The sequence below is a fragment of the Fulmarus glacialis genome, unplaced genomic scaffold (assembly GCF_000690835.1).
Source record: "Fulmarus glacialis isolate BGI_N327 unplaced genomic scaffold, ASM69083v1 scaffold3742, whole genome shotgun sequence".
Lineage (NCBI taxonomy): Eukaryota > Metazoa > Chordata > Aves > Procellariiformes > Procellariidae > Fulmarus > Fulmarus glacialis.
Genome location: NW_009198281.1, coordinates 43,370 through 57,349, shown reverse-complemented (window position 1 = coordinate 57,349; position 13,980 = coordinate 43,370). Strand labels below are relative to the sequence as shown.

At 40.8% G+C, this 13,980-nt stretch overlaps 1 protein-coding gene across 1 annotated transcript in view; it reads left to right on the top strand.

Annotated features, from left to right (window-relative positions):
* Positions 1-477: 477 nt before the first annotated feature.
* LOC104073145 (guanine nucleotide exchange factor DBS-like) overlaps positions 478-13,980 on the top strand; it is a gene marked incomplete at its 5' end in the record, with an annotated part of 31,198 nt that continues 17,695 nt past the window's right edge. Inside the window, 5 exons of the mRNA XM_009572826.1 lie at positions 478-603; positions 5,461-5,682; positions 7,032-7,124; positions 7,541-7,619; positions 10,813-10,885. Of these exons, the coding sequence (XP_009571121.1) occupies positions 478-603; positions 5,461-5,682; positions 7,032-7,124; positions 7,541-7,619; positions 10,813-10,885 (593 nt within the window). The remainder of the gene's footprint in view (positions 604-5,460; positions 5,683-7,031; positions 7,125-7,540; positions 7,620-10,812; positions 10,886-13,980) is intronic.

Genomic DNA, 13,980 nt, shown 5'->3' with positions numbered 1-13,980 from the left:
AATGTCAAACCTGCCAAATTCAGACTAGAAATGAATTTATTTTTTTAACAGTGGTAATAAGTACCTTGTGGAACAAATTGCAAAGGGAAATGGTGAATTCTCTAATACCTGAAAACATTATATTAAGATTGAGTTTCTTTTCTAGCAGATGTGGAGTAAAAAAGAACCTGGATGTAATTCTGTGACATGCAAAAAGTTCATTGTAAATATGTCAGAATGGTCCTGTCTCATCTTAAATGAACCCATAAAACTTGAAAATGTCCAAAAGGTCAAAATGTACATCCTCAATGACAATCCTGATGAATCCCCTGTTTTCTTTTTGGTTTTGTGGGTTTGTTTGTTTGTTTGTTTGTTTTCTTTTTTTTCCCTGTAGTTCCACTACTTTGTCTATGCAGTGCAAATTTCATGGAGGATTGTCTTATCGTGGCTTCTGGTATAAAAAGTTTTCAAGTAGTTTTCATATCTTTTTTTAATCAGGAAATGCTGAAGTGCAGCAAGAATTCAGAGGGTACTGCTGAATTGGAAGAAGCCCTGGCCACAATGCTTGATATCATCAAATCAGTAAATGACTCCATGCACCAGATAGCAATCACAGGATATGAGGTATTATTTGCTGCTGTTACTCTTACTCTTACTCTTACTTTTGACCCATCCAGTGTTTCTCTCATCGTTGATCATGCTGTGCCCATGGCTGGTACACTTTGCAGGAGCCTGTGCCACATTCTTGAAGGATGCCACTCAGTGGCATGTTGTGGTGACCAAAAATACATGTCAACATACCTGTCACATGGAGGTGGGGGTGTGAATGTAGGAAGGAAGTGGGACAAATGCAGTCCTTCTGAGTAATCACACCCAAAACTCATTTGTAGGTGAGAGGTAGCAAGTGTGACAGACATAACGTAAGAAATTTGCTGAAACTTTGTGACCGCTATGCAACTCAAGTGTTTCCAAATCTTTTGCACTTAGGGAGGAAAATTTGGCTTCCATTTAAAGTGGGTGATAGAATCCATTCCAGTGACTGGCAAACTCATTATCTGAAACGTGAAATAACAACCACAGTACAAATCAAAGGCCACAAATGTATGTATCTCTCTGCTGAAGCTCCATTGAAGTCATATGGCTTTCAAGAACTAGTGTTGCCTACGTAAAATGAGCTCTTAAGTGAGAAGTGGAAGTGATTGACACATAAAAGAGAAACACATCCGGCAAAATGAGCCTGAGGGTGATGTGGTTGCCCATTTTGAAATAGTTGCAGGGTGAAAATGTCGAGAGAAAAAAAATGTACTGAGAATCTGGGTTCACTAGAGTAGAGTAACAGTGTTTAGTCTGGACACTGGAAAAGCAGTATTTTGTGCAGAATGTGACTTCTCGAGAAAGCGCTAGGGTCTATACTGACTGTGTGGGTGGGTGTCACGGCCTTAGTTTTAAGGCCGCTTTAAAGATCACTGACAAAGATATTGGCAAAAGGTGATTTTAATAGAATTTTATAGAAACATGACAACAGAATTCCATGGCAAGGTTCACTCTATTACTCATTACATGGATTAAGTATATACAGAGAAAATCGTGTCAGAGTTGTGTTGGAATGATTTGTACAGAGATTGAGGATAAAAGGGTGAAGGAGACCCTCCCATTGAGACACAAGGTTTGGAGAAGACCTGGCTGGATCCAATCTTAGTCTCAGACAAGACAATGGTTTGTGTCTAATATCAAAGGGATAAGGAGGCCTTCCCGTTGGGTCACAAGGTTCAGAGTAGACCCCCCTTGCTCTCTGAACTCCTTCTCAGAGAGGTGTCTAGGTGCGGCTGGATCTACCCTTAGTCTCACACCTGGGCAATGGTTTATAACTAAAGGGTTAAGGGTGTTTAGCAGCAACTGAGAGTCCGACAATACTTCAGCATTAATCAATTTGGGAGCTACAAAAAGGAGTTAGTCAAGTTTTTCTACAAATACTAAAACAATTGAGCTACAAATGATACTTGTTAGTGGTTACACACATAAATGTGCAAAATTGATCTAGATCAATCAATATATGTATATAAAAATATGAATATGGTAACAAAGCTAGATAAGTTTATGAAGGCCTAAAGCTAGATATATTTATCTAGAGTTAGCTAATTTATAAAGGTATACCTGTTAAAAATTCCCCTCTAGTCCCGTGAAATACTCACACTAAATGCCTTGGCATTTCCCGACGGGCGAAGAGTTGAGCCGCGAGGAGTGTTTCAGCCCAAGTCTCGGTGATCCTCCAGGTCTCACAAACTCGAGAGTTTGCGAACTGTGAAAAGCGTCCCACTCAGAGGGAGATTCTGGGCACAGCCCGCTGCGATCCGGGAGAGCTCAAAGGGTCTCACTGAGGACCACTGTTTAAAGGTTCGTTAGATGATTGGCTGTAGTCATCCGTGACAATTTGGAAGACCTCATTAACAATAGTGCCATTCTACTTGAGATACAACTCTGATAAGGGTGTCAGGGAAATGACGGATTATTCCCAACCTCGGACCCCACCTGGGTTGAGTAGCGAAAGTCCTGGTACGGCCAGTGCGGTTCTTAATTTTGGCCATGTAGGAGTTCTGGGAGCAGTCAAGGGACGCTTCACTGCCCGACTCATTACAGGAGGGCCAAAGTATATCAGGAATTTCTGAGGTCTTAGAGTGACCCTGGAAAAAGGGAAAGGGGGGAAGGAATGCACCACCACAGTGGGAAGAGTTACTCTGTGTTCCACTGTTTCGGTTTCATCCCCAAAGAGAAAGGTAGCTTTCCTCCTGTGTTTCCCTGTTTAAATATATGTAGTTACAGCAATTTCACAAAAATCTGTTTTTAAGCAGTTCTGTAAGGGAGGGGCAGAAGAGCTTCTCCAAGAAAGGTAACATACTATTCTGAGCAGAGGGGATCTATCCAGATTCCTATCCATATAAATGTTGAGGTCATCCTTTTGCCTATTCCTTACTTTCAAATCTCAGAGTAGTTTTGTACTCAGGAATTCAACAGAGCTTTTCAGCTTCTACTTTTGAATTTGCCAGCCTTCCATGTAGTGCCAGATATAGCTCCAAGGACTAGATTTTTGCCTCTGCTTTGTTAGCTGAACTGAAAGACATGACAAAGTGGAACATGGCTGCTGTGTAGCCCAATGCTGACAGCATTCCTGAGATGATTTGTTACATGATTATTAAATGGGGTGAAAGAGGATGAACTCAATAATTTCTTTTCCCCGTTCCACCTGTCCCAGGTGCTCAGCTGTGATGCCAAATAAACACCTCCCATAGCTCATGAAACTGCACCCCATCTTGTGGAGTCTTTCCCACACAGGCATGGTAGAAATACTTGCCTAGAACACCTTTCAGAGAAGGATGTTATGCCAGCAGAAAAGCAGGTTTTGTGGCAGCTCATGAATGCTCCTAATTGCATAGGATATTCTGCTTCTTGGACGTGTGCACATGCAGACTTGAGGAGCTGAACCCTTGTGTAAGAAATTGCTAACATGTAAGTTTGGAGTTGGTTTTGGTTTTTTTTTATTTTTAGGCAAAGCCACAAAAAAAGTAGAGTAAAGCTTGGAGAGCAGAAGTTTTAGAGAGGTTTCCTACGATCATCCTAACATTTGTATACAATCTGGCCTGGGTAGTTTGTCCATGAGTTATGCAGCAATGAAGCCATTCATAGGTATCTCTCATCTTCCATAAACATGAGAGACGGTGTATTGTTCTAAGAGGGAATAATTATATTTGAGATAGCAATCAAATCCTCCATTTTAAATAAACTTCCTTTAGGAAAAAATATTGCTGTCCCTAGCACAAGTTACGAGAAACAGTGTTCTCCTCTCTATTTGCTGCCCACACTGAAGAGAGTGTCCAGGGCTTGTGGGCTAATATTCAAAGTCTTTTGTGGGATTGCTGCAGACTGCCACCCCTGTCCATCCTCTTTCTCTCCGCACTGGTAGCGTCCCACTTCACTTGCTATAATCCCAATCCGAGATCCAAGATTGAAAGGACGGACCTATCACAAGAGTTAAACTGAGCTTCTGGATCTCAGTGTCACATTGAACAGTGCCTGGAGTGGCAGAATCCTCTCACCATTGTCAGAACTATGTAAAAAATATGTTTGTTTGGGTTTTTTTATTTAGCTTTACATCTCATCAATATGCTTTTCACAGGCTTGCAGTTTACACCCACATGCACATATAAACAGAAACACACACAGTCCTGTATGCACAAATAAAAAAATCCAACTCTATATATTAGAGATGAAAGACTTATAGAAATTACTGAGGTTTTTTGAATGCTTTGGAGAATCTAATAATACCCTAATATGGAGTGGAAAAGTACCTAATCAAACCTTGGTTTTGCAGTTGGATCTAGGGTAGAGGATGGGAAGTGAGAGGGAGAACAGGTTGCAATCTGTAGTTTAAGAAATCAGACATTCCCACTTGGAGCCAACATCTTCACCTTATAATCAACAGAACATACAAATATTGAAAATAAGTACTTTAATAATGCACTGAGCTTATTCCCTCAACTTATTATACAAAGCACTCCTAGAAAAACTTGCTGCTAGGATAATTATGTTAATCATTATTTGTTGAGGCCCATTACCATATAGATGTTGCCATGTCTTCTATCCACACATTGCTACAATCTTTAGTACTGAACTGTGGTATAAATGTTTGTGCTGGTGGCATCTGAGCCAAATATTTGTATCAGCTGAAGTATTTACCCATCAGTGGTCCTCAGAGAAGGGCTTTAACTTAGAAAGGTCGGTTCCTGCGTAGTTTCCTTCTCCCTCAGGTACTTTTATGGCTCCTTGATGCATTTACTCCCTCTTTGCCCAAGGCTGTGCAGCATTGCGTAGTTTGCGGATGGTAAGCCAAGAAACTATTGACAAAGCTTTTAAAGACTATTTTACAATAGGAGGGAATTACACACCTACATACCTCTAGGCACCAATCTGTTGTCTTCAGACATCTAAGCATCTTTCAAGGTTTTGCCCAGGGATAGAAGCAGCTCGTAGCAGAGCAGAAACCGAACCTAGATCTTTCAGAGCCAAGGCCTTTGCTTGGATATCTGGACAGCAGTGGGCCTTCATACTGCCTTGGAGTCAGGAGTCTTGAAACCCAGTTCTTGTCAGAAAATGCTTCCTCTGAGGTTATCAGAGGGGACAGCCTGTGTGTCAGATCCAAAATGGTCCTGAGACAGACCTTAGACACTAACTATGAATGAGGAGACAAGCTGAGAATTATGGACATGAAAAACAATAGGTTAATAGTTATATGAAGAAACCATACAGGTTTAGCAAGGAGACATGTGCAGATGGGATTCCAGCTGTAACATGTCCACTCTCCAACACAAGGGATGCCTGGACACATGCCTCAGCCTGGAATTTTAAACACCACTAGAGGAAAGAACTGTGCCTGGGATTACCCTAGTTTGAACGTGATGTACACTCTCTCATTTCCTTGCTTGCTAGGGGGATGTCAGTGAGCTTGGCAAGCTGTTGATGCAAGGTTCCTTCAATGTGTGGACTGACCACAAGAAGGGGCACAACAAGGTGAAGGACTTGGCTAGATTCAAACCGATGCAGAGACACCTCTTCCTCTATACAAAGATGCTACTTTTTTGCAAGAAACGGGAGGAGAACACAGATGGCCATGAAAAGACGGCTTCATACAGCTTTAAAAATTCGTTAAAGGTAATAAATGTAGTAATGGTGGGAAAGAGGAATAAATCTGGCGTTCTCACAACATGGGAATGTTTCCATGTGGAGACTTGAAGAAGGTACACATACCTGGAGCTATCTTGCAACCCTGAGTAAATGAAAGCTCCCATTTAGTTTTGATCTGGAGACAGACCTAGCCGTATGTCCTGCAACTCCAGACATGAACCTTGGTTTTGCAACTTGATACAAACGGGCACCTTGTGTGTTCTTGCTCAGCGTCCTATAAAGAGGAGCAAGACTTGAATGGACCTGCATTTTTCATTGTTCTGCCTATAAGCATTCTCCAAGTTCAGTTCTGTTGTGAGTTTTACTATTGACATCAGTTGAGCAGATATATTCGGTGACAATAATAGCTACAGATGAATCACAGTGCAGTAGAAGTGCCCTTTTATTTGCAAGAGTGACATTTCCAGATATGAGTCAGGATATTTTCTGTTAAGATGAGATTCACAAGTAGGCCAAATTTTCCCTTTAAGCACATTGGTGTGACACTTGTGAGTTCAGAGAACTAACATGGGTCATCAAGTGTAATGCTGCAAACTTATTACAGGGTAACCAGACAGGAATTGTAACAGAACCTGGTTCAAGGAGTGAACCAATTTGTATAAACGTTTGAAGTTTCTTTGAATGATGACATAACAAAAGCTGTTTAAATCTTCAAATCTAATGCTGAGGCAAATCAGAACAAGGGGGATGAACAAATACAGGAAGAAGATGGGAAGCTGGTAAGTATAGTATCAGCTGGACTTCAAAATTGTGGTTAAGAATCTATCATTTAAAAAATCTAGAATTATTTTCTTCAGTTCCTTGTTTGTCTTGCCTAGTTAGGCACTTAGCTCCTTGTTCACCTCTTTTTTTAATTTTCCTGAAACTATACCAAATTTTTTGCGTTGCCTGGATTTGCAGATGAGTCATTAAAACTCACAAAGCCATCCCTCTTCTTCTCCCATCTCAACCGGTCAGTGATGGCAAGTTGAAAATACCATCTTCCTCAAACTGAAAATTTGTATAGGTGGACAAGAGCCAGGATAGGATTGAAAACTGACCCACAGTTCAAGCAAAAAAAGCAAAGAGGATAAACTCATTATCAGACATTAGCTTGTGTTACTTTTGAGCATTTTTTTTTTATTTTTCCTATAACAGTCAAAAAGATGAATGACAAATTAGATGTTGAGAAACAACATGTTCTGAATTTACTTTTAATGCCTCCCTAAGGTGCAGAAGTGAATGCAGCCTTTTAAAAATGCTTCTCAGAGGATAAAGATTTTAAAGACTATTGACATTTTCCAGATTTCAGCTGCTTCTTTTCTATTTTGAAACAGATGAGCACTGTGGGCATTACAGAAAATGTAAAAGGGGACAACAAGAAGTTTGAGATCTGGTATAATGGCAGAGAAGAGGTCTATATCATTCAGGTAACAACAATCCTTTTTTTCCAAGGACTATACTTCCTTTCAATTGAATTGTTTTTAAGAAATTTTTCAGTATCATGACTTTCACTGTCCTGTACACTCAAGAAACAACAGCCATTGGAAGCTTCATTGTTGTGTTGCCACTGAAATTATCAATTTATCATTGTGAAAATGGTCACAATTTTGGGTAAAAGAGGAAAAAAAGTAGTGGAAAATTACTTGGAACACTGGACAGAAAAGCAAGGACAGGACCTTAGATTCATGGTAGCTTTTGCATCTTGAAGAGCATCCTCTGCTTTGCTCAAAGCTGGCCACAGTGTTCCTTGGGAAAATCGAGAGCAAATGTAGGTCAGGGGAGCCAAGTGATTGGCAGCATGCTTTAACTAGATCTAGTTTGCCTTTTCCTCTTGTGTTCTCAGGCATCTTCTGTTGAGCTGAAAAACACCTGGATTTCAGAGATTCGCAAAGTCCTGACAGGACAACTGGAAGCATGTAGAGGTAGGACACACAGAGCGAGATCTGGTAATGTTGCCTTTCTTCTGTAGCTGTGTGTGACAATATGGAGCTGGGATGAGTTACAGTGCCGTCCAGTACCACCAGTGAAATCGGCAAGAGCAGATCTTCTATGTGAGGATCAGTTGGGTGGTTGCAGCATTGCTGGGATTTAAACCCTTGTCCTGATCAAAGAAAACTTCTTAGAACTTTAGAAATGGAATAATTATTCTGTTCACAGTTAGTCCGAGGAACATGATTTTCATCTGTTCTCCGACTCAAGCTGCAACCCTAGAAACATCAGCATGTAAGGAGATGGGGTCCTAGTCTTCACTTTGTGCCTTCTCACAGACCTGACACAAAAGATCTCCTTCCGTATACGTGACCAGACACCGCAACTGTTCCTTCCTGTCCTATTGTTTGTTTTGCTTTGTGTGGTTTTTTGTGGGTTTTTATTTTAAATCTAGTCACCTGCCTTGTGTTTTAAATGTCAGTCAGTTATCCCATCTTTTTATCTTAGTGACCTCCCTGTAAACCCTCTCACAGAGATGTCACTATGAAGGTGATATGTGACATGCTCAACATGTGAATGATTGAAGCCTCATAAGCGCCTAAAATAATTACACCCTTTTTTATGTAAGATATTGAACCCAAGACAGACAAAATTCAGTTAGGTTATTCCAGATGGTAAGAAAACATAGTGATGAAAGCTATCTAAGACACTATTCTATTTTTGAACAACAATGTACAGAGTCTTAAAAGCCATTTTTTCAGGTTCTCTTAGGACAAAAAAACATAGCTGTGTCCAATACAGACTTTTCCAGGGCCCTGGCATTGCTTCTTACCTTGACCTGTCACTTGCTGCTTCTCTCATACACACACCTCTTTTTAAAGCAATGCAAGCAAAGCCTCTCCACCCATATCCTTCAGATTCCTAAGCAGACTTTGTCGTAGGTGGAAACCTGTGCCTGTGCTTTAACTTTAGAGGTCACCTTTATTTTAACTGTCTGTTTCACAAAGACAATGAGTTCTTACAACCTCCCTAAGTGGAGGGAAACAACTATGCACATTAGCCTCAGCAATTTAATCCAACCCATAACAATATACTTATTTACAACGCTTACTACTCAGGTCTTTTGTTGCTATTCTTGTCTTCATCCTCTCTCCTTTTTATTCTTAGCAGGAACTGCTGAGGAAAGAACTCAAGATTCTTATCAGTGCAGTTTCAGGACTTGATCTAGGGACTCTTTGATATGGTTTGTAATACTTCTGAAGTATAAAAGCTGGCTTTACTTAGCCTACCGCGGAAGAGTAGAGTAGTTTATGGAGAAAATGTATGTGTTTAATAGGATAGAGTGCTAATCCTCCATGTGTGTTTCTAGGTGAAGAAAATGAAGCTTGTATGTCACCCAGATGAGCATTTGTGAATCTTTGTAGCATACGAGACCTGTATGCTAGAGTTACTATGCGTTTTCCAGACAAAACTATGCAGGGATCAAGACTGAAAGTTTTTGAAAACATTTACATTTTTATATTCTTTATTGTTTTGTCTTAAGATCATAGGATCCTAGAATATTTCAGGTTTCAAGGGACCTCAGGACATCATAGTCAAACGTCCTACTCAAAGCAGAGTCAGTTATTGGTCAAACCAGGTTGCTCAAGACTTTATCCAGATTGGTCTTGAGAACATCCAAGGATGACTTTCATCCTACTCTATGAGCAAAGTCAAGCTTTTCTTCATTGTGAATCCAGCAGAACAGCAGCCAGAGGGCAAAAATTGTATCTTATATGCTATTGCAACTCTTCCCTTTGAGGGGGAAGAGTTTTTCCCAAATGATCACATGAATCAAAGCCCTTATTACAATACTGACAGCAGGAAGCAAATGCTTTGTCCTGTGGTTTTAAATAGTTGTTTGTACTTCCAATGACTCATGAAAGAAGAGGCCTTATTTCATGCTTAATCCAAGACTGGATATTTCTCCAACTGTGCATTGTAATGAGAGAAGGAAGAGGGAGACATTTGTTTGTCTGGGCTGTTTTTAATGACTGTTGTTAGGAGTTGCACAGGGGGTTGGAATGTTGGAAGGAACCAGCTGAGATGAATGAGTGAGTAAAGGGCAAAGAAGGTGGCCAAAGGTATGTGATAAATAGTTTAACGTATGGGTCATTAATGTCCAAACACTTAGTGTATATACACCCCCTATCGTATACTGCAGTGAGCATGGAATGCTAACAAGGCTTTGGGTAACATCTTGATCTGTCGATCCCAAAGAGCATAACTGCCTCTTGCAGGCAAAGGAGTTAGAGAGGCAGCTTAAGAGATTTGTGCAAGGCTGTGAATCAGTTGCCAAAACCAGGAAAGGAGCTACTTCCGACTCCCCACCCAGAGTACTCCTTTCTCCCAGCATTCCCACCCACAAAAGACTTCGTTAATTTTAATCTTCCGGTGCTGCCCCTGTCCCTTTGTCTGTTCTCCTTTTGTTGACTGGAGCTTCATCTTCTTCCAGAGTGAAATAGCCCCAGGATCTCAGCAATCTGAGAGTTTGAAAGCAGCTCCTTCCGTTGCCTCCTCACTTCTCGGTGTCTGACTTTCCTGGCCCTGAAAACCAGGTTGTCAGCATCTTTCTTATCATCTTTCTCCACTCAGCAGTTACTGGACATAGGTACAAATGAGTCTGTTGCTACCTTGTAGCCATGCAAAAAGAGTGAACAAATGGCATCCGAGTAACATTTTATTATTGCTGTTGGCCAGGATGCTGAGCAAAAGCATTCTTCAGAGGGATGGGGATATTTTCTACTAGATGGCTGTGTGTGCAAAAGGGCTGATGTACATGTGTCGCTAAATCCAGAAAAAGATGTGAGCCACAAAACTTGTATTCTGGGAAAAATGCCAATATGTCCGTTCCCTAAATTGAAGTTGTGCAGTGAGCTAGTAAGAGGTACAGAGGAAAGAGAAGGTGGTAGGGGAAGAAATTTCTTCTGCACTGACAAAATATGGGTAGAAGAGCTGTTTGGGTGAGCTAAGTTTTCAGCCTTTAATATCACCAGATGCCTTTCTCTTCAAGTAGGAGTATTCCATTTTGATTGCAGCAGCAGTCAAAATCTCTCCTCTCCTATTTCTCTCTCTCCCACCTTCTATGCAAACAAGGAAGCAACTTACACAATTTGGAGCAATTTCTTTTTACTTTTTCTTTAACAGAAGCAAGTCAACTGCACCAAAGAATCACCGAGAGTGTATACCATGCACCAATGGATTCCTCCAATGCAAGCAGGTAACCACAGCTATCATGGCATATCAGGGCCGTGTTTTGTCTTGCCTTTGTGCTTTTGCAGTACATAAATTCTTAGTTTTCTGTGTTTAGCTTCCTGGGTACAAACTTACTCAATTGTCTTCAAATTCTTTAAAGACATGTAAATGCAGATAAAGGTTTTGCTCATGGGGAAACTAAAAATCACAACGCAGAATTCATTTCAAAGATGATAATTTGGTTTTGCAAAGAACCATATGCTCCGGATTAACTCAAGTTTAGACAAAACATATTGGAACATTTCCAGGATGTTAAACGGAGCTGTCAGCAAATTTTTGTAATGACGCAATTGCTGGGCAAGTTTAATGCAAATTGGCATGGGATATCACTGTAAAATTTTAGCAGGATCAACAAAATCAAGAGAACCCAGGTAACACAGCCAGCCTTTGAGAGTTGTACAACTTGATGTGAGAGATTTTAAACAGATGCAGTGCTGTTAATCCTGCACCGTATTTTCTCTAGGCTTGGTTACATTTGCTTTGTTTAAGGTTTACACTGAAAAAGTTTAAGGGTGAAAATCTTTCAGCAAAACCACCTTGGGGATAGGAGAAAATTATTCCAGTGAAATATGAAATGCAATCACAAAAATGTTTCAAGTCAAACCAGATGTATGTCCCTCTTATAAAGCTCTTAAAGTGAGAATTTTCAGAGCAGAAATTATAGACAAAATATGTCAACAGAAAATTGATTAACTCCAGGAGGAAAGGCCATGTGATTACTTATTTGTCCTAGAGTGGATTAAACCAAAGGAGAGAAGTGCTTGTTGTCCTCATTCTGCCAACTATGCCAGAGGAGAGGTTAGATGCTTCTGCTCAGAATGCTGGGTTATTGTAGGGTCAGGAAGAATATGGTAAGTCTTCATGAAAGAACAAAGCCCTGGGCTTTCATGAATGGAACAAAGCACATAGTGTCCTACTGGCTATTATAAACTGAGGCCACCTTGATCCTCTGTAATATGTGTCTCAGAGAGAAGCAAGGACAGAGGAATTGCAGCATGAGGTGGCTTTGCGCTGGCTGATGTGAAATAGTGGATCCAGAATTCTCAGACTGTGGAGCCTCCTCTGCAGCCTGTTTTGGGATGCTGGGTGGAGGCAAGGAGAGGAAGGAAGAAGCTGAACTTTGTGATAGTCATCCACATGGGCGTAGTCTGTGTTTATGACTGACATGACTAAGCAGCCCCAGTTGTGAAAGGCACTGTAAGCAAGCCAGTGATGGATAGTATTATCTAAAGAGCAACCAGCCTCATCAGTGCTCTGCTAGTGGTTGGAGGCTAATTAATTATTGAGGTTTTATCTAACCAATGGACACCCTCTCCTGGGTTGCCCATGTGTAACAGTGACTCTACTGTTTATTGGGAATTGACAAACCTGTTCTGTGACATTGGGGAAATCTGTTTGCAGGACACTCTCTCGTCCCGGAGCCATATCCATTCAATGACAAAGACTATCTCTTGTTTATATGATATTGCAGCACTTAGGGCTGCAATTCCATGAGATAAGGCAGCACTGGGCGGACTCAGGACTGGAGCTGAGGTGTCTGCAAAAGAGACATTTAAGAGCCAGTGCCCTTAATACAGGCAGTTATTGCATGTCCCTAAATCCTGTTCAATCTCTCTTAAATTCTTTCCCAAAGTTTCAGTGTTTAATCCTAAAATGAGATGTCCTGTGGTATCTATTGCTGTTGTATCTCTCTCAAGGGATGGCTGCTGCATTTCAGTGATAATGAAATTATTCCTTTGTATTGTTTTCTAATCTGTTTAAACATATGAAACTTCAATAGACTATTGTTCTAACTGCTAAACTATCTGCTTTCTTGGAAATGACTGATTCAGTCATACATCCATGTAAAAATATCCTGTGCACATAGATACACGCAAACACTTGGGGGTTTACTCTGCTGTTTCAGAGACGCTCGTGTGTTTTCTTGGTGTCTTTCTCACAGCCGTAAATCTTTAACTCTGTCAGCTGCATGTTTCACAGTTATCTCAGCCTAGCTGGGAAGGAACAGAGAAAAAAGAATAAGGAAACGTGAGTGTGCTTTGGATTTGTTCCCATATTTCTTTTGAGCCCCATTTTGTACCTGACATCTGGCTGCAAAATCACATTTTGATTTAGTACAGGAGGTAACAGAGACCACTGTTAAGGTTCCACCAGAAACAGGTCTGAGGTTGAAATACAAAGCAATGAGTCCCTGCCTTGTAGTTATAAAAGGAATTCACAGATCTCTAGTATTCCAAGTGTTTTTAAGTTTTTAATGATACCTTGGACCTTCCCTTACAGCAAGACAAACCCTATGAATGTTAAGTATAACAGTTCATATGTTAATTGTAAACAGCAATGTAATTGCTGATACATGTTAATATAAGAGTATTTCAGGTCTGTAGATATAATGAAATGTGTGGAACATTCAGTCAAACACTCAAATTAAACCACCAGACATTTGCAGAACAATAAGGGTAAGAACCATGAGAAAATCTTGCAGTTCGAATGCCCTACAAACCTGGGGCAGGGGATTTATTCCCATTACAGATGGCAAGGCCAGGACCTGTGCAGATCTGGAAAGATGGATCCCCTCGTCTGTGGTTCAACTGTAGGTAGGGATATCCCACTTGGATTCATGTTTTCAAAGAGCAGAGGAAACAGAAGTTGGGAGATCCTGGAGCCAGTGGAATCCATATGTTCTAATCCATGGTATGACCTCTTCGTGACCATCCAGTACCCATTTCTCTCCTGGAGTCAAATATACTTATGCTGCAAAGGATGGAAAACTGGGGTCCTCTTTTCTAACCTGGTTTGCTACCCCTTCCTCCCAAATCTGTTGGACTTGCAGAAGGAGCCTGTGCAGACTTAACCGGTTTGTTCCTCCATTTTTCCCTTCTCAGCTCTCGCTAAGGACATCCCTTACTGTGTGGTGTGGAAAGGAGGCGGGGGCTAGAATGGCTTTTTCCACCATACCTGCCTACACAGATGCAGAATTTATAGTGCACACAATTTCAAAACCTGCCTTTTATTCCCTAGGCTTCCATATCTGAGGGTAAGAAAGAATGCTTAGTGCTCAGT